Source organism: Paramisgurnus dabryanus, chromosome 23 (assembly GCF_030506205.2).
Source record: "Paramisgurnus dabryanus chromosome 23, PD_genome_1.1, whole genome shotgun sequence".
Taxonomy (NCBI): Eukaryota; Metazoa; Chordata; class Actinopteri; order Cypriniformes; family Cobitidae; genus Paramisgurnus; species Paramisgurnus dabryanus.
Genome location: NC_133359.1, coordinates 3,697,731 through 3,725,714, shown reverse-complemented (window position 1 = coordinate 3,725,714; position 27,984 = coordinate 3,697,731). Strand labels below are relative to the sequence as shown.

General features: G+C 37.2%; 1 protein-coding gene across 2 annotated transcripts; it reads left to right on the top strand.

Moving 5' to 3' along the window:
- The first annotated feature begins 3 nt into the window (after window positions 1–3).
- myo5c (myosin VC) lies at window positions 4–27,358 on the top strand. Of its 2 annotated transcripts, none has more exons than XM_065277509.2 (41): window positions 4–422; window positions 676–786; window positions 1,963–2,131; window positions 2,205–2,349; window positions 2,459–2,615; window positions 2,703–2,846; window positions 4,027–4,108; window positions 4,284–4,391; window positions 4,504–4,610; window positions 5,217–5,482; window positions 5,676–5,757; window positions 5,843–5,983; window positions 6,112–6,234; window positions 6,308–6,391; window positions 6,473–6,604; window positions 9,280–9,377; window positions 9,454–9,540; window positions 9,904–10,015; window positions 10,096–10,307; window positions 10,435–10,600; window positions 10,967–11,113; window positions 11,213–11,377; window positions 13,064–13,157; window positions 13,244–13,307; window positions 13,442–13,622; window positions 13,748–13,841; window positions 18,142–18,205; window positions 18,289–18,366; window positions 18,454–18,634; window positions 18,743–18,836; window positions 19,033–19,096; window positions 19,180–19,348; window positions 19,442–19,526; window positions 19,606–19,704; window positions 20,418–20,572; window positions 20,691–20,780; window positions 24,270–24,420; window positions 24,622–24,925; window positions 25,153–25,327; window positions 25,456–25,536; window positions 26,378–27,358. In XM_065277509.2, the coding sequence occupies exons 1-41, from the start codon at window positions 396–398 to the stop codon at window positions 26,528–26,530; spliced, it is 5,241 nt and encodes a 1,746-aa protein (XP_065133581.1). In that variant the 5' UTR covers window positions 4–395; the 3' UTR covers window positions 26,531–27,358. The 2 variants fall into 2 exon arrangements, with proteins under 2 accessions (XP_065133581.1, XP_065133579.1); XM_065277507.2 differs by having other exon boundaries at window positions 18,442–18,634.
- Window positions 27,359–27,984: the final 626 nt, after the last annotated feature.

The following is a 27,984-nucleotide window of genomic DNA, read 5'->3' as shown; positions in this document are numbered from 1 at the left end:
AAGCAGTCAAGGTCCACATATATTACGGATCGCACTATTGCGAAGGAAAAAAGATTTATAATGCTTCAATAATATTCATGAAATTAAAGCAAATTGGTACTTTATAATAATTTGTTTTCTTGTCAGATATACGGTAATATATTTTTATTTCGCGCATTGAATGCTAAGATTATGATAATAATCAAGCGCTCGCCATAGTAGGATTCATAGTTTCTCAAGCGGTCACAGGTGCGCGGAACTTCCCACACAAGCTCCCACAGGGATCCCCCGACGTGTAACAGGTGCCATGACCAAAAGGTTAGCAGAATGAGTGTTATTATCATTTGGCAAATGTCATGAGACGGTTGCAAACATGAAGAAAGTCTGTGTGTGAATGAAGCGACGGAACTGTTGCCATGGCTTTGTCGGAGTTGTACACAAAGGTATGCGCGAAAAGGAAAGTGCTTTACTCTCATTGCTTACGTTTTTTTTTATTAACATGGCATTTCAGTTTACCTTGCATGCATTTCATAAAATAATACTGTTTGAAGCATATGATCGGTGTTGTTGGCGCAAACTTGGTTATATGCGTGGCATATGGTTGAAATTCCTGTACTCGTCAGTTTTGAGTTGATATTTACTAAAACATACGAGGTCTCGTCAAAGCACAGTGTAAATGTGAGGTTTATATTATAGTTTAACAGGGTATGGATCCCTGACACTGAACATGTGTGGAAGTCTGCGGAAATTCTCAAAGATTTCCAACCTGGAGACAAAGAACTGGAAATACAGCTGGAGGATGGGACGGTAAAGACTTTTAAACAGTACACACAAGTATTTACATTAAAAAATGTATAGTATTGAATGATAGACACATCTCCAGATATGATATGAGTCTTTTTTTTCAGATATGCATTTATAAAAATAGCCTAAAGTGTCATTTCTTTTTTAAAGTACTTTAAATATTTTTATTATTTCATGTAAATAAAGTATAGGGTCTATTGTATGTATATGGTCTATATGTATTGTGTTTTTGTATACATATACTCAGTGGGTAAGGCATTGAGTAGGAGCAGCACAAAGGATGTGGGTTCGATTCCCAGGAAACACAAATGGGTGATTCTCGCGTAATTACGAAATTAGACTTATGAGGTCTCATGAAACATTTTGTTAAAAAGGTAAATGCAAAGTAAGAGTATCAAAATAAGAAGCATACAGTTGCAAACATCTCTTCATCTACTATTTTGCACAGTATTTCTTTCAAATGACATCATACAAACCAATTTTGTTGTTTTTCCTCATTTAAGGGGAAAATTTTCATTACCGCAACTTGTCCATGAATGGATTTGGGTTCTTTGACATGGAAGTATTTATAATTAAAAAATATAAAATATAAAAAGCTTCAGTGCATGTTATACTGTAAACATTTACAGTAAAGAAACATGTGGTATTTGGTGATCATTGGTAAATGTAGAGACAATAATAAAGAATATAAATGTGTCCAAGACCAATTTTCTCATCCTCCGCAACAATGTCAATCATTGTTTAAGCCCTCAAGGAACTAACATTTTTAAAAAAATTGTTGAAATTTTGTTTGTCAGAGTACCTAGACAACTTTTTAGTTCTCATTACCGAAACATGAGTTTGTAAATGCATATATTTAATGTAATATCATGTTGCGGTAATGATAATTTTTTAAAATGATAATCTAAAAAATGTAAATAATTCTATAGGAATTATGTTTTAAATCCTCTAAAAATAATGGTTATAGTAAGTTCAGACCTTAATCTTATATGTGCAAAACAATTGGCTTAAAGGGCTTCTGATGCTGGACACCTTCTAAATTTGTATTTCGTGAGAATCACCCAAATACTGATAAAAATGTATAAGTTACATTGAATGCGGATAAAAGTGTATGCTAAATGTAAAAAGTAAATGAGTGTATATACATATGAAACTCTGTGTAATGTTTTTTTGATGAAGGAGTTGCAGTATCCTTTGGAAGGGGGTGAGAAGTTGCCACCCCTCCGTAACCCAGACATTTTGGTTGGGGAGAATGACCTCACGGCTCTCAGCTATCTCCACGAACCGGCCGTGCTACACAACCTCAAAATCCGATTTGTCGAGTCCAAAATCATCTATACATATTGTGGTAGGTTTTGCACCAGTATACATTTTCCGTGTAGATGGGTTTGTGTGCTATACATTCATCTTTTATGTCACAGGAATTATTCTGGTGGCAGTCAATCCATACAAACAGCTCCCCATCTATGGAGATGCAGTCATCCATGCATACTCAGGCCAAAATATGGGCGACCTGGACCCTCATATATTTGCAGTGGCAGAGGAGGCTTATAAACAAATGGCCAGGTAAAGAAACCCAACATAGAGTATTGTAAATAATAGTGGAAGGTCCAGGAACGTACATAACTTACAAATACAAATAAATGTGTGTTCAGTATATATGATTATGCTGCAGGAATAATAAGAATCAGTCCATCATTGTGAGTGGCGAGTCAGGGGCTGGAAAGACCGTATCTGCTCGGTATGCAATGCGATATTTTGCGATGGTGAGCAAATCTAGCAGCAATACTCGAGTGGAGGACAGAGTTTTGGCATCCAACCCGATTACTGAGGTAAAGCTATGTTTTGTTTAATCCGGGACGGTTTTTCATCTGATAAATTTGTTTACTTTGAGCAAATCAGTTCTCCTGTGTTCATAGGCCATTGGTAATGCAAAAACCACCAGAAATGATAACAGCAGCCGGTTTGGAAAATACACAGAGATCAGCTTCGACAGAAAATACCAAATCATTGGTGCTAATATGAGGACATATCTGCTGGAAAAGTCAAGAGTCGTGTTTCAGGTTACAAGAGTTTAAAGCAGCAATGCAAAATTTCTGTGCCGATTACTTAGAGTGACACCTACCGATACCGATAGATACCGGTAGTTTTCTTGTTTTAAATTATTATTAGTGTTCGACCGCTATATTTTTTATGGCCGACACCGATATTAAGAAAGCTGTATGACTGATTGCCCGATATGAGGCCGATATAATAAAATTATATTACAGTAAATAAGAGACAAATAGAAAATTGGTGAAACTAAATAAACATTTGTTATGCATAACATTTTAAATATAATCTTTGAAAGTTTAAATAATAATACGTAATTAATGTGATCTGACATCTCACAGTAATGTTTGAATAAGTGTGTTGAACTACTGTGGTGGTGTGTGTGACACAACATAACGTCATGTTAAAAAGTAAATAATGATTGATCATTTTACTGTCTGTCAGACTTTGGATTTACATTGAGTGACACTGAGTCTCTTTTTATTACTAACAAAATTAAGTAATAGAGAAATTAACTGCCCGATTGAAATTATTTTTTGGCTGATCAATATATTGGCCTATCACTAACTATTATGTTGTGAAATCGTAGAAGTGGAGAGCGTACAAACTGCCCTAATAATCGGCTTTTTTAAGCAATCGGGCAATATATATCGGCATCTGCAATATATTGGCTTATCACTAATTATTATGTTGTGAAATCGTAGAAGTGCAAAGCGTACAAACTGCCCTAATAATCGGCTTTTTTTAAGCAATCGGCCAATGTTCGATAGTGGGGAAAATGCTTCTATCTGCCAATACCAATTATAGGCCGATATATCAGTGCATCCTTAGTTTAAAGTAGAAATGCACCGATATATCGGTCAATAATCGGTTTAGGCTGATAAAAGCAATTTTTAGCACTATCAACTATATTAATGCTCATTATATGAATGAATAACATTCAGAAAATATAATCTTCAAGATTTAGTTAATGCAACTTAATATAACCACCAAACTATCGGTATCGGGGGATATCAGTCTGAATAATCGGTATCGGTTTGAAATGTTTTTAGAAGTGCATCTTCAGTTTAAAGTTTAAATTAACATTTTCTTAAGAATTACTATTCCTTGTGTAGTTGGTTTTCTTTCTTCCGTGCAATCCAATAATGAATAAAGAAACAAACACTTGTTGTTTAAATTTTGTCCATGCAGTCAGAGAACGAGAGGAATTATCACATCTTCTATCAAATGTGTGCCTGCGCAAATCAACCAGAGTTTAAAAGCTTGAAACTATGTGAGTTTTTTTTGCACATCGTATCAAAACGTAACGAAACACACACATTGTTTGCAGGAAGAACAATTTATTTATTTATTTAAATTAAATTCTGTGTATTTTCAGTTGTTTCTCTTTGTTAAATTAAATTAATTTTATATTAAACAACTAAATACATTTATTCTGTGTCCATAAGTGAGTGCAGACGAGTTTAACTACACTTGCATGGGTGGTGAGATGGAGATTGAGGGTGTGGACGACCGAGTCGACATGGCAGAAACACGCAGAACCTTCAACTTGTTGGGTAACGAAAACCGATATACGGAGAAATCTCAGATGTGATTAATTCAATGAACATGACCATCAGTCCATGAAGAGACACTGGTGTCATGTGTTTTAATACTGTTTCCCTTCAGGTCTTAATGAGAATTTTCAGATGGATGTCTTTAAGGTTCTTGCTGGAATTCTGCATTTAGGAAACACGGTCATCAAAGCTCAAAACACGGAAAAATCAACCATCAATGTAAGTGACACGTTTGGTTTTATAAGATACTGTAGAAACAAACTAACACTCATAGGATGTTTTAAAGGGGACAGAGAATGAAAAACCATTTTTACCTTGTCTTTGTTGAATAATGGTAATCTACCTGCATTCACAAACATACAAAAAGTGCAAGACATGCTAAACATCTCAGTCTCATAGAAATTCCTCTTTTAGAAATGTCAGCCAGAAAACGGCCCAATCTGAAAAACTGATGCTTATGACATCACAGGCATCTCACTGCCCCGCCACTTTAAAATAATTGGCTACATTTTTTGAGTGGCAGCAAAGTCAGCCAATCAGTAATGAGATTGCAAGTTAAGCCAGTAGGGGGAGCCAAATAGGTGCAAAACCACTTGTTTAAAATCCCCCATCCTAATAGAGCTATCTGAGAGAGGTTTTTAGGAAGCTTCTAAGGCATTACAGACCCAAACAAAAAACAAAAAAAAATTTTTGTCTACATGTTACATCACAGAACAAGGATAAATACCCCGTTCAATCATTCTATGTCACCTTTAAGACTTCATGTTAGTTTATTTTAGGTCTCCTCTGTGATCTTTTTCAACCTTCTTCATCCATTTTCCCCAGTCAAGTGACCCTCACCTGGAGGTGTTCTGTGACCTGATGGGCGTCAACATGGATGACATGTGTCGCTGGTTATGTCATCGGCGTATCGTCCTATCGGCAGAGACTGTGGTTAAACCACAACCCAAGGAGCGGGCCGTCAATGCACGTGATGCCCTGGCGAAACACATCTACGCTCTCCTTTTCGACTGGGTCATCCACAAAATCAACAAGGCACTGAAGGTCCCTGGGAAACAACATTCATTTATTGGGGTGTTGGATATTTATGGGTATGTTAGCCTGGATTCAACTACATTTACTGTATATTAGACGACAAGTTGTGTTCCTAAGGTTCTTGCCTAATATTTGGGGTTTGTGTATAGTGTGAGTAAAACTGAATGAATGAAACTTAAAGTTGTGTGTTCTTTAGGTCTCTGCAAACATAAGGATTATGTCAACTAATGCAACATCTGCTTCCTTTAGATTTGAGACATTTGACGTTAACAGTTTCGAGCAGTTCTGCATCAACTACGCCAATGAGAAGCTACAACAGCAGTTTAACTTGGTAACTCATCTTCTGTGTTACATTCTGTGTCATTTGGGGATTTTTAAGAAAATATCATCACTAAACCCGATTATCGTCCTGTTAGCATGTGTTTAAACTGGAGCAGGAGGAATACATGAAAGAGGACATTCCCTGGACGCTTATCGATTTCTATGACAACCAGCCTGTCATTGATCTCATCGAGGCTAAGATGGGAATTCTGGACCTTCTGGATGAGGAGTGTTTGGTAAGAAAATCATTGCTTGGTTTCTATTTTTATTACGCCAATTTTGATCTCATTGGTTGTTGTTGTTGTTTTCTTGTGGGTTTGTTCAGTAACTGATTCGTTGCTTTTGTGTGTTTATTTTTCCACAGTTCCCTCAAGGAACCGATAAGAATTGGCTGCAAAAATTATATAATTTTCTAGGCTCAAAAGCGCTCTTCGAGAAACCACGTATGTCTACTGACTCTTTTTTGATCCAGCATTTTGCAGACAAGGTAAGATACGATTATCTCTGTGTCATCTGTATCCTCTCAGATGGGCTGTGTAAAATAAGATGTATTGTTTTAGGTTGAATATCAGTGTAAAGGTTTTTTGGAGAAGAACAGAGACACTCTTTATGAAGAGCTGGTCAGCCTCATGCGCTCTAGTCAGGTAATAAACCAATGTCTTGATTGAGTCTGAATGACAACACAATATTAGCTGACAATATGATTACAATTTCTGTGTTTTTAGTTTGCTCTCGTAGCTGAATTCTTTCAAGAGGAAGAAGAACCAAACTCTGGCCGCAAAAACATAAAAGTAACACCGGCACAACCCAGAGCCAAAGGTGTAAACAAACAGCTGAGGTCCACAGTAGGAGAAAAGGTACCTATATATCTCTCCAGACATTTTAAAGGGCACCTAAGGACAACTCCTTTTTTTTAACCCCCTTAAACCAGAGCAGTCCCATTAGACTTGTTTTGGTTTTCCTGTTACTGTGATGTCACACTGATAAAGCCCCACCCACGGCCATGACTGTCAGTCCTGCATTACCATAGTTTCCGCCCTCAGTTGTACGCTGTCCACCGTCACAATAGTAAGATATTGTTGTCTTCAAAGGCATCAAATTAGGGATGCTAAACAATTAATTGCGATTAATCGTTAGCAGAATAAAAGTTTTTGTTTACATCACATATGTGTGTAAACTGTGTATGATAAATATGTATATATATAAATATGAACACATTCATGTATAATTTTAAGAAAAAAAATGTATATATTAAGAATTTATATTTATATATAATATAAATTATACATAAATATACAAATGTATATACACATGTAAACATTTCTTAAACATATACATGCATGTGTGTACATTTATTTATACAAATTTATTATACACAGTTCACACACACATATATGATGTAAACAAAAACTTTTATTCTGCTAACGATTAATCGCGATTAATTGTTTAGCATCCCTACATCAAATCTATTTTAACTGAAAGTGCTCACTACATGCGTTTCCATTACCCTTCAAATTGCCCAAATTGATGTAGCGAATTGAAAAACGGCAATTTCGCATAAACACCCATATATCGAAAAAATGTTTTTTACATTATAAACAACTCAAACTCGTAGTGATTTTAGATTGATAAGGACTTCCTACTGATCACAGAGCCGTATAACACGCACAAGCTGTGCATGAAACACCGAATTGGAGCTTTGCGATTCAGAATCGATTTCAGGCAGGTCTTTTTAATGGGGAAAGCGATGTATCGTCACAACCTTAATAAAAGTCACATGATCATACTTTAAATATGGCACGGTATATGTATGATTGAAAAACGAATTCGGTGTCACAAGAACCGACAAGCGCATTAGATCAAACTAACGTAAAAGTTTCGGGATTCGGGAGTTGACTGCTCTGCATGCTTTTGAGTCGCTCTCGCGCTATTTTGATGTCATAGGCATGTCGTTCTGCGCGACGTCATATAAGGCCGAACACACCCGCCGCCATGGTTTTTTGAATGACTTTAAGTCGCATAACAGGTTAACGTAAATGTCGTCAATTCGGAAAAGTTTTTTGTCGACATTTAAAAAAATAATGCTAAAGTTTTGCGCAAATCTTCAATGGAAACGCAGCTACTGTCTGTTGGTAAGGGGGTTAGGAGCAATAGCGAAAACAGCAAATTGGGGCATTTTGAACATGCTATAATAAATTATCTGTAGGTTATTTTGAGCTGAAACATCACAGACACATTCTGGGCACGCCTTATATTACATCTTGTAAAAATGGGCAAAATAGGTGCTTTTTAAATTAACACTCCTTTTTTTTTAAATAAGCAAATTTTTTAGCTCCTCTAGAGTTAAACATTTGATTATTTAACCGTTTTGGAATTCATTCAGCAGATAGGGTGGCCATTCGTGCCAGGTCTGCCTGACAAGTCCCGAACATGCTTTCGGGTTCGTTCTCCGGAGGTTCTCACATTTCAGTTAAAAATACATTAGAAAAGTAATATTAATTTATTTTAAGACATACAATCATTGTAGTTTCATTCTTACCTTGAAATGTAACGGTTGCTTTTCTGGAATTAAACCCGAAATATTAAACCTTGATGACGTATGCGGTCGACTAACGCAACTTTAGCATAGCTTAGCATAATCCATTGAATTTGATTACCCCATTAGCATCACACAAAAAAATAACCAAAGAGTTTCTATATATTTTTTTCTATTTTAAATGATATTCCACAGAACCTGAAAATAGTCCCCTTGGTAACTTTAAATAGCAGGGGACTATTTTCGGGCTGCTGCAGCCATGTTACGGCAGCAAAGTCCTTGATTGTAATGCCAGAATGAGAGTAAACTCCTAGCCATATCTGCCTAGAAAATCCCAACTTTTAATTTTCCGTCAGTCTTAGTACACGATGTAACCACAGAAGAGTCAATTTTTAATAGGAAAAATATCAAACTCTATGGGTTTTTTTTGTGAGATGCTAACGGTCTAATCTGATTCAATGGATTGTGCTAAGCTATGCTAAAAGTGGTACTGCCTAGGGTGGCCATTCGTGCCAGTTCCGCCGGACGCGTCCCAAACATGTTTTCGGGTTCGTTCTCAGTCGCGTAGGTCGACCACATACGTCATCAAGGTTTAATATTTCGGGTTTAATTTAAAAAAAGCTTACATTTCAAGGTAAGAATGAAACTACAATGATTGTATGTCTTAAAATAAATAAATCGTAATTTTCTAATGTATTTTAACTGAAATGTGAGAACCTTGATGACGTATATGCGGTTGAGCAATGCGACTTCCGGAGAACGAACCCAAAAACATGTTCGGGACGTGTCCGGCGGAACTGGCACGAATGGCCACCCTAGTACTGCCAGACCCGGAGATTGGCTGAATGGATTCCAAAACGTTAAAAATCAAATGTTTAACCCTAGGAGAGCTGGAAAATTAGCATATTTTCAAAAAAAGTGCAGTGTCCCTTTAATGCGTGTCATGAATCATGATATCTCAGAGTAGAAGTAACGGTCCACTTTATGTGATTGTAGTTTCGAAGTTCCTTGTACCTCTTAATGGAGACGCTGAACGCAACCACACCCCATTATGTGCGCTGCATAAAACCAAATGAAGAGAAACTCCCATTTGAGTAAGTCTCCATACTACTTTTGCAGTATGTACTTGCACATTTGCGAGTGTTTCTGAACTTGCATGTGTTTGCTCAGGTATGATTCGAAGCGTGTGGTACAACAGCTGAGGGCCTGTGGAGTTTTGGAGACCATTCGCATCAGCGCCCAAAGTTACCCATCGAGGTGAGCGATACCCACGTGATAGTCAAAAAAAGTTTTCTGGAATCTCACACCATCTTACGCATGGTTGGACACCAATGGTTTGAACTGAAGGCCATTGTATTATTTGGCACAGCACCACAACACATTTGGTACTCATGTCGGCTGTTTATCAATGAAGCTGAATAATGACTTGGGAAGAGAAGCTGCCAAAAATCATGCAAAATTATGCCAAAATTGTATTTGCTATATACTCACAATTCAGCTTTTTGAATTTATTAATAAAACCTATTACTGTTTTTAAACCCCAATTGGCTTTAAGTAAGACATCCTCATTGCATACCAGGTCTTAAATAAAAGCTCATTTACTGTAATCTGTCGTTACAGGTGGACATACATCGAGTTTTACAGCCGTTACAGTATTTTGATGAGTCAGTCGGAGCTGAAGTCAGAAGAGAAAAAACAGACGTGCAGGATGGTCCTACAGAGACTCATTCCTGTAAGACGACCACTATTTTGAAGAACCTGATGATGCATTCAAACCAGATGCGATAAACATCATTTCCCGCACTCTTACAGGATTCAAACCAGTACAAGTTTGGTCGGACCAAGATCTTCTTCCGGGCGGGACAGGTGGCGTATCTGGAGAAGCTGCGTTTGGATCATCTTCGTGCGGCATGCGTGACCATCCAAAAGCACGCGAGGGGCTGGAGGCAAAGACGACGGTTCCTGCACATGAGAGAAGCAGCCATTACCATCCAACAGTACATCAGGGGCAAGAAGAAGATCAGGTGAGACATATTAATCGACCACTACTGAAAAAAATTGCGAAATTAAATGGTCTTAAATGCCCATAAGACATGTATACTCTATATAGACCAACGATTTAAAAACAAAAATCCTGCTTGTCTCACACAGGCAAACCGTGACGGCTTTAGCACTGAAGCAGGGCTGGGCCGCTTTGGTAATTCAGAGGCACTGTCGCGGGTATCTGGTAAGGAGGGTTTACCAGCTTGTCCGGATCGCTACAATCACCATACAGGCCTTTACCAGAGGATGGAGGGCTCGCAAGCATTACAAAAAGGCAAGACTTATATCTCAGACACCTTTACTGTTAACTTCCCAGCAAGCAATTTTGCGTCCAAGTATCTAATAGTCACCCAAACACAGCTCAGATGTCTAGGTGAAAACAAGGCTGTCAGTGAAAATTTAATAGACGTCTAACTTTGCTTACATGTTGATTATCATCCATCTCACAAGTTATTTTGGCCGAAACGACACGTAAACAAATGCAAGTTCTTTAAGCTAGAAGTGGTTTATAGCTGGACTATATCGGGTCTATAGTTAACCTAGATGATACCATAGCTATTGCTTGCTGTGGATTGATGACGCTGATGTATGTCAGATATTTCGGCTATTTCATTGTTTGTGTGTGCTTGTCTTGTTGTAGATGGTGGCAGAACACAAGGCTTTGGTTCTGCAGAAATACGCTCGGGCCTGGCTGGTCCGCCGGAGGTTTCAGACCATGCGCAGGCTGGTGATCAACGTTCAGCTTTCGTATAGAGTCCAACAGCTTCGCAAGAAAGTTGAAGAACAGGTACATTGAATCATTATAAAATAAATATGTAAGTACTTTTGGATAAAAATGTGCATAAATGCAAGTGAAAATTGGTGACGCCTTATCTCTCTCTTCTAGAATAAAGAGAATCGGAGCCTCATGGAAAGAGTCACAAGTTTGTCTAATGCACGTGCTCAGGGAATGGAAAAGGTTCAAGCTTTGGAGGCGGAGCTAAACAAACTAACCAATGAGAGGACGGCTTTAGAGGAAAAGGAGAGGAAAAACACAGAAGAGGCCAAACAGGTGAGGACACACTGACTTGAATTACAACAATAAAAGACACTTCTTTTTAGTGTTGGGGAAAGTTACTTTTGAAAGTAATGCATTACAATATTAAGTTACTCCCCAAAAAAGTAACTTATTGCGTTACTTAGTTACTTCTCGTGAAAAGTAATGCTTATGTTACTTTTAAGTAATCAACGGCCGCGTGACGTCGACCAGCGTAGCGCAAGCCTAGGGTTCGGTTCGGTGGAAAAAAAATCTAAGATTCGGCCGAATCCTGGATTTGGTGCATCCCTAATACAAAGTCAATGTAAAGACGCAATCTGACGCGTCCTCGCGTGGGGCAATGCAAATGACGCGATATGGGTAGCACGTTTGCCGCGAAAACACGCGCTATTTCGCCTCAAACGCATCTTCACCCAAGTTGAAAATATTCAAAAAATGTGCATGACACGAAGTTAAATCACGCGTGTAATCTAGAGCGAGTAATGCGATTCCCCACGTTTGGTGTGTACGTAGCATTAGAAATTTGACAAGTTAGGTGTGCGGTTCACCGAAAAATAATCAACACCCATGGAACATTTCTCAACCAACCGGTGGAAGTTCAGTTTAATTCAGTAATTTTTTTTTAAATCAAATTAATTACACTTTTAAAAAAAAGTAACTCAAATATTAATGTGTACATTTATAAAGTAATGCGTTACTTTACTCATTACTTCAGAAAAGTAATATTATTACGTAATGCACGTTACTTGTAATGCGTTACCCCCAACACTGCTTCTTTCTAGCTTTAGAGTTTCCTTAAAGTCACAATGAAACTGAAATTAAAACCTTTTTATTGTGGTATTTTTTTTACAAATGACTTATCTGTGAGCTTCATTATTTAAAAAAAATTCATGTGTCCTCATAATCTTTAATCAAAAATGCAAATCTCCTCCATTCCTCGAAACAATCTTTCTTTACTTCTGCTCACGAAGAATGGTGGGAGGGCGGTGCATAGGAAAAGGTCGCAGCGATTAGCAAATAGTAACATGACCCAACTTCCAACAGTCCATTAAATTCTCAATGGATGAATTCAAGTCCCGCACTACCTTTATTCTCATTTCAGAAGCCGCACTGCAAAAAATGACTCTCTTACTTAGTATTTTTGTCTAGTTTTCAGTAAAAATAAGATACTGGTATCTTATATTTAAGATTTATTTTCTTGATAAGCAAAATGACCTAGGAAATAAGTCTAGTTTTTAGACAAAAAACATAAACTTTAAGTAAATTAGTGCTTAAATCAAGCAAATAAAAAATCTGTCAATGGAATAAGAAAATTTTTTGTGAAATAAGTTTTACTTTTTTATAAACACTTAATTCAAGAAAATCTTTCTTATTCCACTGAGAAAACAAGAAAAAAATACTAAGTAAGAAAGTCATTTTTGCAGTGCGATTCACTCGGATATACATCACGACGGGGAATTTTTTTTTTTTTACGTTTATTAAAACTATGACATTTGTACATAAAATTGTACTGTTTTAAATTTCACAATCATATAGCTAATCCCAGTGTTAATCTATTAAGCCGTACATGTGTTTATAGTTTATAGTTTACATACAGTTTTTATATTTATAATGAGATATTCATGAAATGTCAAGCATGGTTTTCTTTAATACTCTATTGAATGTCATAATGATGATGTTTAATTTGATGTCTTCTCTAAGGCAGTCGCTCTGCTTCAGAATGAAAAAAAGAAACTTATCCAGGCGAATAAAGCTTTGGAGCAGAGCCTAAAGGACACAACCCAGCAGATGAGAGGTAAAGTCAAAAGTGATGTGATTTTAAACACTAATAATAATGAAGATTTTTGAGTGTAATTTATTGTGATATGTTTCTGACTTCAGATAACTTTGAGAACATGAAAACAAAACTGATGGAAGATTTGGAGAGGGAAGAGAGACTTAGAAAGTACGAGATTTGAAGTTCAAACCCACTTGAATTTCTTTCTTTAAAAACAAAATAATGTCGTGGGTGATGTGGTGAAACTTTAAATATGTGCAATAATCAGTTTGTCCAAACTGTGTCCATTTCTGTTATGTCAGGGTGGCAGAGCACAACAGTGAACTCCAGAAAGAAGATTCAGAGAAAGAGATTGAGGCTCTTCAGGAGGAGAACCGCAGACTGAGAGAGGAAAGAGTCCGACTACAGGCGCAGCTGCAAGAAGATCAACGCATCAATGCAGAAATGCAGAAACAACTACAGCAGCTCACAAAACACGTCAAGGTGAATCTTACCTCAAACTCTGAGTTTCATTTCAGGTTGGGGTCATTAAAAGGGACTGTAAATGTAAAGAGAGAGTCTGTATGTTATTCACATAATAAATGTTTTAATTTATGTGATGTTTAAAGGTCATACCAGATTTACGGAAGGAAATTAACAGCCTGCAGATGCAGAGAGATGAAGCTGACAAAACCGTGAAAGCTCAAAGTCAACAAGCCCGAGGTACAACTACAGACCATGATTATTACATCATACAACATATGTCATATTTTAACTACACCTTGATGGGGTGATGTACATTGGCGATAACTGATGTAAATTGTTTAATGTGAATGTTATTTACATTATATGTCATGTGTTACATTAAGTGTTATGTATTACGTTTAGTGTGGTTCTGTTATGTGACGTTATGTCTTATGTGCTACGTGTTACGTTTATTGTGGTTACGTTATATGACGTTATGTCATATATGCTACAAGTTAGGTTAAGTGTGGTTACGTTATGTGACATTATGTCTTATGTGCTACAAGTTACATTATGTGTTAAGTTTAGTTTGTTTATGTTATGTGCCATTATGTCTTATGTGCTACGTGTTACGGTAAGTGTGGTTACATTATGTGACATTATGTCTTATGTGCTAGGTGTTACGTTAAGTGTGGTTACGTTGACGTTATGTCTTATGTGCTAGATGTTACGTTAAGTGTGGTTACGTTTTGTGACGTTATGTCTTATGTGCTAGATGTTACGTTAAGTGTGGTTACGTTGACGTTATGTCTTATGTGCTAGGTGTTACGTTAAGTGTGGTTACGTTATGTCTTATGTGCTAGGTGTTACGTTAAGTGTGGTTACGTTATGTGACGTTATGTCTTATGTGCTAGGTGTTACGTTAAGTGTGGTTACGTTGACGTTATGTCTTATGTGCTAGGTGTTACGTTAAGTGTGGTTACGTTGACGTTATGTCTTATGTGCTAGGTGTTACGTTAAGTGTGGTTACGTTATGTCTTATGTGCTAGGTGTTACGTTAAGTGTGGTTACGTTGACGTTATGTCTTATGTGCTAGATGTTACGTTAAGTGTGGTTACGTTATGTGACGTTATGTCTTATGTGCTAGGTGTTACGTTAAGTGTGGTTACGTTGACGTTATGTCTTATGTGCTAGGTGTTACGTTAAGTGTGGTTACGTTGACGTTATGTCTTATGTGCTAGATGTTACGTTAAGTGTGGTTACGTTATGTGATGTTATGTCTTATGTGCTAGGTGTTACGTTAAGTGTGGTTACGTTGACGTTATGTCTTATGTGCTAGGTGTTACGTTAAGTGTGGTTACGTTATGTCTTATGTGCTAGGTGTTACGTTAAGTGTGGTTACGTTGACGTTATGTCTTATGTGCTAGATGTTACGTTAAGTGTGGTTACGTTATGTGACGTTATGTCTTATGTGCTAGGTGTTACGTTAAGTGTGGTTACGTTATGTCTTATGTGCTAGGTGTTACGTTAAGTGTAGGGGTGTGCCGGTTTCAGAATTGGTGATGACGGTTATGACGTGAGTCAAATGTGACGGTTCATCACATAACCGTCTGTGGGGGGCGTTTTGCTCGTTTAAATGCTCGTGGATTGACGGGAAAGTGTCATTTTACCATAAAATCATGAATGTGATGCCAAGTGTGTTTTAAACAGTAATAACTTTGAACAATTTAACAGAAAGCAATGAAATATAAAAAAAAACACACTGTTGCCAGAAGACTGCGCTGTCACTTTCTGCCCAGCATAAATTAATCCTCTATATATCATCTATTTTAATAATCTTCAGAGAAACAGATTTGTGCATTGGGCTTTTTATGTCTGTAATTGTGTCTATATCTGTCATTACATGGACCAGAACAGCACGAAAACAATGTGGATTAAAAGCGTATTGAAGAGGTTTTGCTCATAAATGCGCAGGTAAAAGAAAGTAATATGAACTTGAGATTGATATTAAACGCAGCCGGTGTAAAAGCACAATGGCCACGCGCAGCAAACACTCTCCGCAGACGCGCTGCACAGTGCTCACCCGGTGTTTGAATAAACTAGACACTGATTAGCTACTTGCTCTACGTTTCTTTAAAATGAACAGCAAGACAACTAGCAGTGAATGTGCGTTCAAGAGAGTTAGTAGATTAGCATGGGAGGATTTGAACTTGAAAAGCGGAGTGTACTGACGCCTTTCCGCGGTTAAAACAACATTCCTTCTCATGGTCATTCATGTTTATTTGATGCTATAAATTAACTAGAAGGAAGAGATGATTGGAAAGTTGAGACTTTGTTTAATATGTTAAATCTCAAAAGTAACCGAAAAGTAACCTGGTCTGTCCTGTATGTCAGCGCGTTGTCAGTGTTGCTCCGCTCTGTATTTTTCACTGCGTGAGAACGTGAGGGGGCGTGTAACACAGACTGTTAACAATTGTTTTAAATAGTATTTAAAAATTCTTTATGATAAAAAATGTTTTAAAAAATATTTTAATAACACGGTTTTGGCGGTTATAGAGTTCTAATGACGGTGTTCAACTATAACCGTCGGTCTCACGGTTATATAATGACCGTCACACCCCTAGTTAAGTGTGGTTACGTTATGTCTTATGTGCTAGGTGTTACGTTAAGTGTGGTTACGTTGATGTTATGTCTTATGTGCTAGATTTTATGTTAAGTGTGGTTACGTTATGTCTTATGTGCTAGGTGTTACGTTAAGTGTGGTTACGTTATGTCTTATGTGCTAGGTGTTACGTTAAGTGTGGTTACGTTATGTCTTATGTGCTAGGTGTTACGTTAAGTGTGGTTACGTTATGTCTTATGTGCTAGGTGTTACGTTAAGTGTGGTTACGTTATGTCTTATGTGCTAGGTGTTACATTAAGTGTGGTTACGTTATGTCTTATGTGCTAGGTGTTACGTTAAGTGTGGTTACGTTGACGTTATGTCTTATGTGTTAGGTGTTACGTTAAGTGTGGTTAGTTATGTCTTATGTGCTACGTGTTACGTTAAGTGTGATTTACGTTATATGACGTTATGTCTTATGTGCTAGGTGTTACGTGAACTGTGGTAACGTTATGTGGTGCTTTGTCTTATGTGCTATGTTATGTGTTACATTAAGTGTGGTTACGTGACGTTGTGTCTTATGTGCTACGTGTTACATTTATTGTGGTTACGTTATGTGACGTTATGTCTTATGTGGTACGTGTTACGTTAAGTGTGGTTACGTTATGTGACGTTATGTCATATATGCTACAAGTTAGGTTAAGTGTGGTTACATTATGTGACGTTGTGTCTTATGTACTTTGTGTTACGTTAAGTGTGGTTACGTTAAGTGTGGTTACGTTATATGACGTTATGTCTTATGTGCTACGTGTTAAATTAAAGGAATAGTCTACTCATTTTCAATATTAAAATATGTTATTACCTTAACTAAGAACTGTTGAATCATCCCTCTATCATCTGTGTGTGTGCACGTAAGCGCTGGAGCGCGCTGCGACGCTACGATAGCATTTAGCTTAGCCCCATTCATTCAATGGTACCATTTAGAGATAAAGTTAGAAGTGACCAAACACATCAACGTTTTTCCTATTTAAGACGAGTAGTTATACGAGCAAGTTTGGTGGTACAAAATAAAACATAGCGCTTTTCTAAGCGGATTTAAAAGAGTAACTATATTTTATGGCGTAATAGCACTTTTGGGAGTACTTCGACTTGGCGCAGTAACACCCTCCCTCTCCCATTATGAGAGTGAGAAGGGGAGCGGACTTTTCAGGCGAGTCGAAGTACTCCCAAAAGTGCTATTACGCCATAAAATATAGTTCCTCTTTTAAATCCGCTTAGAAAAGCGCTACGTTTTATTTTGTACCACCAAACTTGCTCGTATAACTACTCGTCTTAAATAGGAAAAACGTTGATGTGTTTGGTCACTTCTAACTTTATCTCTAAATGGCAGCATTGAATGAATGGGGCTTAGCTAAATGCTATCGTAGCGTCGCAGCGCGCTCCAGCGCTTACGTGCACACACACAGATGATAGAGGGATGATTCAACAGTTCTTAGTAAAGGTAATAACATATTTTAATATTGAAAATGAGTAGACTATTCCTTTAAGTGTGGTTACGTTATATGAGGTTATGTCTTATGTGCTACGTGTTTACGTTAAGTGTAGTTACTTTATGTGATGCTATAGTATGTTGTCCTACTGTATGTGCTACAAGTTACATTACGTGTTAAGTTAAAGGGGTTACATTATGTGAAGTTATGTCTTATGTGCTAAGTTTTACCTTAAGTGTGGTTATGTGACACTATGTATTAAGTTACGTTATGTGTTGCAATATGTATAGTTTTATATTACCTTACAGTGTGTGTTACATAACAGTAGGTATTACTTTACGTTAAATGTTATGCTACAATATATTCAGTTAAATGTTATGTTATACGTTACCTTACGATATGTTATGTAACATTATGTTCAATTTTATGTTGTGTAATGTACTTTTTGTTTGTTTTCTGTCCTCAGCTAAGATAAGTGTGATTACGAGGCAGCTGCTGGGTGAAGCTAAAGAGGAAGAGCTCATTCGCAGGTGCTTTTCATTTGGTGTGATAATTTATGCCGATAGTTTTCTGCCATCGTTTCCAAGTGTCTAATTCATCTCTTTAACTCCAGGCTGCATGAGGAAGTCTCAAATAATAACGATGAAGTTGATCTTCTCTCTGCTTTCGATGAAATGGAGAAAGCTGCTAAGTATGAACTTCGAAGATTTTGAATGAAATTCGTAGTGTTTGTATGTATTGCACGTGAATTTGTTTGATTTGTAAGTTTTTCTCTCAGAGTGATGGAGAACCAGCTGCGGGAGCAGAAGGACGCTTACGAGAGTCGAGTGGAAACGCTGGTGTATAAAAACGAACATTTAAACAAAGAAAACAAACAACTTCAAGCTTTCTTTCAGGAGAAGAGCGACATTAACAACAGCATCGCACAAGAAGTGACCCGTCTTACTTCAGAGAACATGGTAGGGTGCAAGGATCCTGTTTGTGGGTCTGTATTATAGTATGTAGAAGCAGGCGTTTCGGGAAGAGTTTAATGAATGATGTCTTGCTTTGCTGTTTTGTGTCTGCAGGTGATTCCTGAACTAAAGCAGCAGGTGTCAGAACTGACCCGTAACAAACACGAGCTGGAGACTCAGTTACAAGATCAGAATATTGAGATGACCGGTAATGACATTTTCATTGCTTTATTTGTGCTTTAAATGATCAATGTGGAATCAATTTAATTCAGGGAGTCATATGATTGCAAAGCATATTATCAAACACAACTTTTTCAGCTTTAGCACAGAAAAGCGAATAAGACTGCTTGTTGCCAGATTGTGTAAAAAAATAATAATATAAATCTTGAATTGTCATGTGCCAGAGAAAATAAACAAGTTATCAATAGATCTTCAGCTGGCGTTTGAAAAGGAGGGATTACAGAGACGGTGAGATGTTTATTTAACTCTACATTAGCACTTATACAGAAGAGACGAGATGAACGATGTTGTGTGTTTGCATCTCTTCACAGGAACTTGGAGAAGAGGATTCTGGAGATGGAGAGAAGTAGAGATGAGATGGAAAGGCAGATGGTTGATCTTCGGGAGGAGAATCAGCAGCTACAGAAAGTTCAGCAGTCAGAGAGCGAAGCCAAGAACAAACTCAGGCAGGAGACAACACATCTCACAGCTGAAAACATGGTGTGTGTTCATCTGTGTATTTATTTACATATGGATTTTCAGGTCTTATGAAAGTTAAAGTGTCCATCTTGAACTTATTTTTTTTTGTTTTAGGACTTTGAGGAGCAACTAGACATGAAGGACAGGCTGATAAAGAGACTGCAAGACCAAATCAAAGCTCTTCAGACAACTGAGACAGGTAACGCTCTTTCTCTCTTATTATTATTTTTTAATAATAACCCTAACCCTTATCCTTCATGTTTCATTTCTTCAAACAGCCAATCAGAGAGCACCGCCAGCAGTGCCCAAGGAATACCTGGGAATGTTGGAATACAAGAAAGAAGACGAAGGCAGGCTGATCCAGACGCTCATACTGGGTAATGCTGCGTTCAGACCAGCCGCGGTAGAGGCGTCAAGCGCGAGTGATTTCCATGTTAAGTCTACATAAGGATGCGTTGACACGCGTCTGGAGGTCTCGTGGCGCGAATGAGGCGTTCCGCGCAGCGCGGTAGACACGATTCCGACTCATTCGCGTGTCTAGTTGAGAGTTGCCACGGCAAATGCGCGAGTTGAAAAATATTACGTTTGGTGGAAAACGTGCTGCGTTTAACCAATCAGGAGCTTGCTCTAGTAGTGACGTGATTACAGAAAGCGAGCAGAGCCGCAGAAGCCCCTCCATGCTTTTAACGGCCCCTATTATGCAAAATCTACCTTTACGAAGTGTTTGGACATAAATGTTTGTTAGCAGTGTGTGAACACAACCACCCTACAATGAAAAGAAATCTTTTTAATCCCCATTAAACCAAAGTAGTCTCATTACACATGCGGTTTTGATTCTCTTGTTAATGTGACATCACACTGATAAAGCCCCGCCCACTGCCACTGACTGAACAGCATAGTTTCCGCCCTCACCGAAAAAGTGAGATGCTATTGCCTCAGGATGTGTTCACATGAAACACGAAAGGATAAAAACAAAATAACAAAAGTCCATAATGGTTGATTTAGTGACATAGTTTTCGCTATTGGTGGGACTTTACCTTAAATAAATAAACAAAACACACACAGACAGTGATTTGTTTATTTTCTCCAGGTCTGAGACCACGTAGTGTTGGCGTGTGTTTGATCCCTGGTCTGGCTGCTCATCTTCTCTTCATGTGTGTGAGACACGCTGACTATCTGAACGACGAAAACAAACTCAAATCTCTCATGCACAACGTCATCTTCTCGATCAAAGAGGTTGTTATGGTAAGAGGTCCCTGCAAACTAAATGTCTTTTTAACTTGTGTACCCAACAACCTTTTATTGTACAACAATTTAAAAGGAATCAATTAATGATGTTTTTTTAAAATGATGATTATTTCAGGAGAATCAAGAGAATTTTGAAGTTTTGTCCTTCTGGCTGTCTAACACGCATCGCTTCCTCAACTGCCTCAAACAGTACAGTGGAGAAGAGGTCAGGAGGTCTTTCACTGTTTGTGCCTCTTGCTTCACTCCCTATTTTATGAAATCAAGCCCACTTTTAGCACAGGGTTATGTGTATATATATTGATGACTTGTGTATTTAAATTATCTTTGTTTAAATCAAAAATCAAGAGAATTTTCAGCGTTCGCCAATTGTCGCCTGTCAATGGTAACATGACCGGATTGTATTTTGTTTCCATTTTTGGCCCTATAGAAATTAGTGATGCATCAAAATGTAAAATTTTTGTACAATACCGAAAGTTGTGGATGATCAAAACTTTGAAAAGCCGAAAATAAAAAAAGGTTTTGTTTAATTGTATTAATATTAGATTTTTGTTTTATTAATTTAATGAATCTGAGTTGAACTACAAACAAATAACTATAAACCAATAAAATAATAAAACAAAAGTAATTTTCTTAATTTAGTTATATGCAACAAAATAACATTTAACAGCTTTATTATCTAAATAATATAAAGATATAGAAAACTGTTAGATACAAAACAGTAGTAATATAATGTTGTTAATAGACCTTTTGCGAGTCGACGTCACAGTTACGTCACGCGCGCATGTGGTGGCAGAAAAACAGTGGAAGTGAATGAGACGCGAGTGAAATGAACAATATATCTCACTAGAAAATGTTTTGTTGTGCTGTTGAGTGTCAGAATAGGAATGCCAAAATAGACGACCTTCATTTTTATAGTATACCGCCGTCGAAGACACCATTTGAAGATAAACGTAGGTGTTTATGGTTGCAATAAAAGCCCTCAACCGGACAGACTGGAGTGATGAAATCATCTGGAAATCTTTTAATTATTTGAATAGAAAATAATTAGAGAAGATATCCAGAGTTCTGTCGAAGTCTGATCCCTCTATGTGTTTCTTATAGCGTTTTCATCACGTTACGTTTATAATTTATTTAGAAAGATTAAAGATTTGAATTTGTTCATAATATCAATAATATTACCATTTATTAAAGTTTTCGGGGTTTTTTTTCGTTTTCTATTACTTTTTACCTTATATCTTAGCCTATGTCTTCTTCCTGTTTGTTCGAAATTATGATGTTAACTAATAAATATAACATAGCGCACACACACACACACACACACGATGTAAAGTGTTAATAATATATAAACAGGCCTATACAAATTAATTTGTATGTAAACATCATAGTTTTAGATCAAACACGTAGGCTAAAAATATAAGGAAGTAATTGAAAACAGGAAATGATGAAATATTTAATAAATGATATTATACAGAATACATGATAGTATTGCTCTTATAAGTACTTCAGCGATTCATACTGTAAAAATAATTTATTAACCAATAAAGAACAATACATATACATTACATACATGCACACAATTAGTAGCCAAGCCATTTAAACTTTTAATTTATTTAAAAAATAAACGTAACTTGGTGAAAACGTTATAAGAAACATTAAACTTAAGAGAAATATAGGGGAAACAGACTTCTACAGAACACCGGATCCTTAAAAATCACAGTTTAATGCTAAAACACTTCACACAGCTATTGAGAAGCATTCACGTTCTGCCACCAGTTGGGCTCCGCCCACAAAAAAACGTCATCTCTGTTTGCAAACACGCAAAAGGTCTATACTATGTTTAATTGCGAGTCAATGCGCGTGATCTCTGACACTAGAGCAGGGATGGGCAACTTCGGTCCTGGAGGGCCGGTGTCCTGCAGAGTTTAGCTCCAACCATAATTAAACACACCTGAAGCAGCCAATTAAGGTCTTACTAGGCATACTAGAAACTTTTAGGCAGGTGTGCTGAGGCAAGTTGGAGCTAAACTCTGCAGGACTCCGGCCCTCCAGGACCGAAGTTGCCCATCCCTGCACTAGAGACAAATTAAAGTGCAATCACGGGCAGTGCAGCATCACACACAACTTGTGTGACATTTTAAGTATTTGTACACACCTGTCAGACTGAAATCTGAGTAGTGAAGCACCATTTATTTTCATTCGAAAAACGATAAATGTCATTTTCGACCGAAAATTTCCGGCAACCAAAATTGCAGTGCATCCCAACCAGCATTTTTATCTCTTCTCCCGCCAGCGAAAAAATGTTCTTCTTTAAACCCCTTAAGTGGCGGAAATACCCTTTGAGTGGGGGGTGAAAATGAGATATACACCTTCAAATTAATATAACTGTGACATTTTTTGGTCAGCAGGTGATAATATTAAATAAATAAATTGATATAGCAGTTTACATTTATTTTAATGAATATAAATAATTCCATAACATATTAATTTTATAAATAAAATTATAAAAATGTAAATATTTTACAAAAGTAATAATGCAAACATGAAGCCATAAATCTTAAGTAGTTCTGATCCAAATTTCAAGTTAAATTCACAAAACATGACGTTTGTGTCACACTTTTAGTGGTTTTACCAACAATGGCCACTAGGTGTCATTGGTTTGCTGCATACTAATAAAATTAGTCACAAATTAATAAATTACTGTCACTGCATTATTATTACTCCAAAAAGGTTTTGAAATGTGAAAACTACATTCTTAGAGCTCTCCCTGCATAATTTATTTTACGAAACACTGTTAAAATATGAATTCTAGAGTCTTAGACCTTTCCAACAATATATAGTTTGTTGTGATAAACATAAAATTTACATTGAAAATGTTGAAGTAAACTTAGGTGTCCCACCCATGGGACAGCGCCACTTAATGTGTTTTAAATATATAAAAATACAAAATATTAAATGAAAGAACAAACCATCTGCTTTCAAACCAAAAAAAAATTTCATCCTACCTTTATTTGTTCTCTTTTTATCACCTCTTAAATATGGGTAGGTTTCTTCAAAAATACCAAATTTTGAGCAAAAATCTGAGATAACTGCATTTTTGTAAAGGAATTTTGTAAGTGATCAGATTCAGAAAGATGATCAAAACTTACACAGAGTTTAAATGTATTTGAATCCATGGATTTAGTGTTTTATAAGTTGTGTAAGAGTGCCACCTAGTGGATAATGGCGGAAATTTGTATTGTCATTGTCAGGGAAGCGTTTTAACTTGTCAATGGCGGGGAAAAAGTTAAGCAGTATTCTCACGATTGTCTGATGTCATATGTCGATCAATCTGTGCAGTACAGCATGCAAAAGTATGCGAAATGCAGAGGTAGTAACGTCTAGCATGTCACTTTGCCAATGCTACTGTCAAGCCACGCTATAAAGTAATGGTTATAAAATTTGATTTCTTTATGTCATCCATCAACATGATTTATGAGTCCTGTCAGAATGATCCCTTTCGACAGTCAAGGTGAATACTACAACTCCTATCGTTAAAATTGCTTTCGCAGTTAGGACTGCTGTTTCCGTGTTCTCTAGTGGCGAAAATAACTTATTGTGCATTTAATAAACATGTACTTAAAATTGACAAATTGTCCTTTCCATGCAATATTTTTAATGCATGAGATTTTTCTGATTTCTTGTCTTCTATCAACAGGAGTTTAAGAAGCAAAACACCCCCCGTCAGAATAAAAACTGCCTGAAGAACTTTGACCTTTCACAGCACAGACAGATCCTTAGTGACCTCGCCATCAACATTTACCATCAGTTCATCAATTTAATGGAGGATGGGCTTTATCCCATGATTAGTATGGAAATTATTAATCTAGTCACAGATTAACATTTGTGATTAAGAGAATAAATAAGGTTTCTCATGTGTGTCCCCTTTAGAGTTTTAGTAGACATTATAAAAAATATTCTCAAAGTGTTGTATGATCTGGCAGTATATTTAAGATCAAAATTGTTTTAATATCCTGTGTCATTTTAGTATTTAAGTATTTGTCTTTTAGTCCCTGGGATGTTGGAGCACGAGAGTCTTCAAGGCATCTCCAGCATGAAGCCCACCGGCTTCCGCAAGCGCTCCAGCAGCGTGTACGAGGAAGGGGAGGACCACACCCGTGGCCAGTCCTACACCATGACGTCTATTCTCCAGCAGCTGTCCGTGTTTCACGCGTGCATGGAGAAGCAGGTCATGGAGCCGCAGCTGCAGGGTCAGGTGATCAGACAGCTCTTCTACCTGATCGGATCCACATCAGTCAACAGCATCCTGCTTAGGAAAGACCTGTGCTCCTGCCGCAAGGGCATGCAGATCAGGTGCCGACCTGTGCTTTTGTTTTATGTGATATGTGTGGTGGCAATAAATTCATTGCTGGTTGATGTTAAAAGTATTAAACAGTATTGTTTACTAGATAATTAGGTAATAAGGATTTTTTAATGAATTCATACATGCATAACTGCACACTGGAAATGTAAGCGGAGTGCATTGCATTGTGGGATACAACATATTCAGAAATAAAGATAGCCGGGTGTGTCTGTCTCAGGTGTAACATCAGTTACCTGGAGGAGTGGCTGCGAGAGAAGGGTCTGCCGGCCGCCTGCACCATGGAAATGTTGGGGCCGCTGTCTCAGGTGGCTTGGCTTCTTCAGGTTAACAAAACCACAGATGAAGATGCTGCTGAGATTAAACAGAGATGCTCTGAGCTCTCACCTGTGCAGGTGCAGACTATTCAAAGCAAAATTTTATACCATATTTTCGGACTATGTTTTTGCAACCGATGCATATGATTTGTATTTTCCTATATTATTTTATCAAAGCGTTTAAAATCGGCTTTCTTTTTTGTTAGATTGTAAAAATCCTGAACTCGTACACACCTATTGATGATTTCGAAAAGCGAGTCACTCCATCTTTTGTCCGCAAGGTGCAGGTAAGGCTTTTCTTTTTCTTAAAGTAGTAGTTAATTTACCCTTTAAACAGTTTGTGTGGTCATTTATTAGAAAAATTAGAGGTTCGTCCAGCCTTACCGTGGGTTCACACCAGCCGCGTTTAAGGCGTCAAATTCGCGTCTACCGCATCTAGTTTGCCGCTTGAACATTTTGAGTTTACTCACTTCATTCGCGCGTGAAAGCCGCACGTGAAATTCTAGTCATAGTCTTCTGCCACTCCGTTTGCTTCCTGTAATCACGACACTACTAGAGCAAGCTCCTGATTGGTTAACGCGGCGCTTTTATCTGCAACGCTCAATTCATGCCGAGCTAAATGCCTCATTCACGCCGCGAGACCTCCAGTCGCGCGTCACCGCGTATTCACTTTGACTTAACATTGAAATAACTCACGCTTGATGCCTCTACCATGGCTGGTCTGAGCGCAGCATTACCGTGGGTTCACACCAGCCGCCTTTGAGGCGTCAAATTTGTGTCTACTGCGTCTAGTTTGCAGCTTGAACATTTTGAGTTTACTCACTTCATTCAGGCGTGAAAGACGCGCGTGAACATCAAGTTCATGAGACTTTGCGTCATGGGAGGGGCTTCTGCGACTCCGCTTGCTTCCTGTAATCACGACACTACTAGAGCAAGCTCCCGATTGGTTAACGCGGCGCTTTTTTCTGCCAAAGTTCAAATTTTTCAACTTGTGCGGCAACGCTCAATTCACGCCATTCGAACATTGACTTAACATTGAAATCACTCGCACTTGACGCCTCTACGGCGGCTGGTCTGAACGCAGCATTAGACTTCTGATCGGTCCTGAGTCTGTTTCTATGGTTACAGGCATTACTGCACGAGCGTGATGGGTCGTCCCAGCTGATGATGGACGCACAGTATCGTTTCCAGGTCACGTTTCCCTTCTGCTTCTCCCCACAAGCCCTGGAACTCCTTCAGGTGCCCAGCAGCCTCCATTTGGACTTTGTCACTCGCATATGAACCCTAGGATCAAAAGTTACTCAGGATATTAGTAACGACGAGTGTTTTTTGTAAACTTTGATGGTTTGTTAGTATTAACATTTTCTGCACTCTCAGAAAAAAAGCCGTCACTGGGGCGGTCACCATGAAGATCCTAATAAGTACCATTTAGGTACCTGTGTGGTATCACTAATACTTATATTAATAATAACTTTTTAGGTACTTTTTGAAAGGGTATCACACCAGTGACCGCTTTTGCACCTTTTATTCTGAGTGTGTACATTTAATTATAATAATTTTACACTACTTTGTATATTTTAAGATTTATTTATGAAAAATAATTAAATGTACCCTATTTAATATTTTAAGATGTATTCTGTTTAGATTCTTGTAATTTTTTATTCCAAAGTGCTGCGAACTAAGTGCTCTTTGCTTAAAAAATTGCCACATTTTATTTTGTGCCACTATACTTACTCGTGTAACTACTCATGTAACAGTATTTAAATAGGGAAAACGTGGAAGTGTTTGGTGGCTTCTTAATTCATCCCTGTTTGGATCCTAAGGAATGAATGGGGCTAGGCTAAATGCTAACACATTCACAACGCTCTGTACAAAGATAAATTTTTATGCATTGAAAAAAGATAGGTATGTATTAATTTGTCTAAGTTGAGGTAAGAACATAGTAAAATATTGAAAAACTGTGGTGTTTTCCTTTAGCCTTTTCACATTTCAATGACCCAAATCAACCTCACACAGTTCAGTTCGGTTTTGTAATTTCTGCATAAGTGTTGTCATCTATTGCATTTTTTATAAATCAGAAATGAATCAATAAACACAACTGCCTGCTGAGTTCTTGTCTTTGCTTTTAGCGCTCCATCATGGCTCTCACAATCTGGCTTTGCAATGCAATATTTATGATGGTTATCCTCTGAGGACTAGAAATCAGGATGCTTGCAACTAGTTTAGCAATTAGTAAATTATTAAAGGTGAATCTCACAAATATGTGCATTGGTCAAAATTTACATCATGTAAAATATTTGTATAAAGAACAAATATAAATAAGAAAGTGTGCTTTTTATAAAAAAATTGTGTATTAAAACATGCAAAATCAGAAAATAATGACTTTGATGTATGAATGGTTCTAATAAATATTTTGCTAATCTAAAAAAAATGCAAAATAGGTAAATATGAACAATGATTGGTCCTAATATAGTTAATTTATATTTTTGTTATTTTAAAGTGAATCTCATGAAAGGTTAAAATTAATTAAATTATAAAATAAAATAGCAAAATATGTACCAAAATTTAAAATTAAATGCTAAAACAAAAACATTAAATTATTTTATTTTCAGTGTGATAATGAATCTTTCCTGACAAATTGAAAATTAAATAAAATTAAATGTTCACTAGAATGTCACACCAATGTATTTTAAATATGATCCTACAAAATAGGTATTATTTATTATTTGACTTTA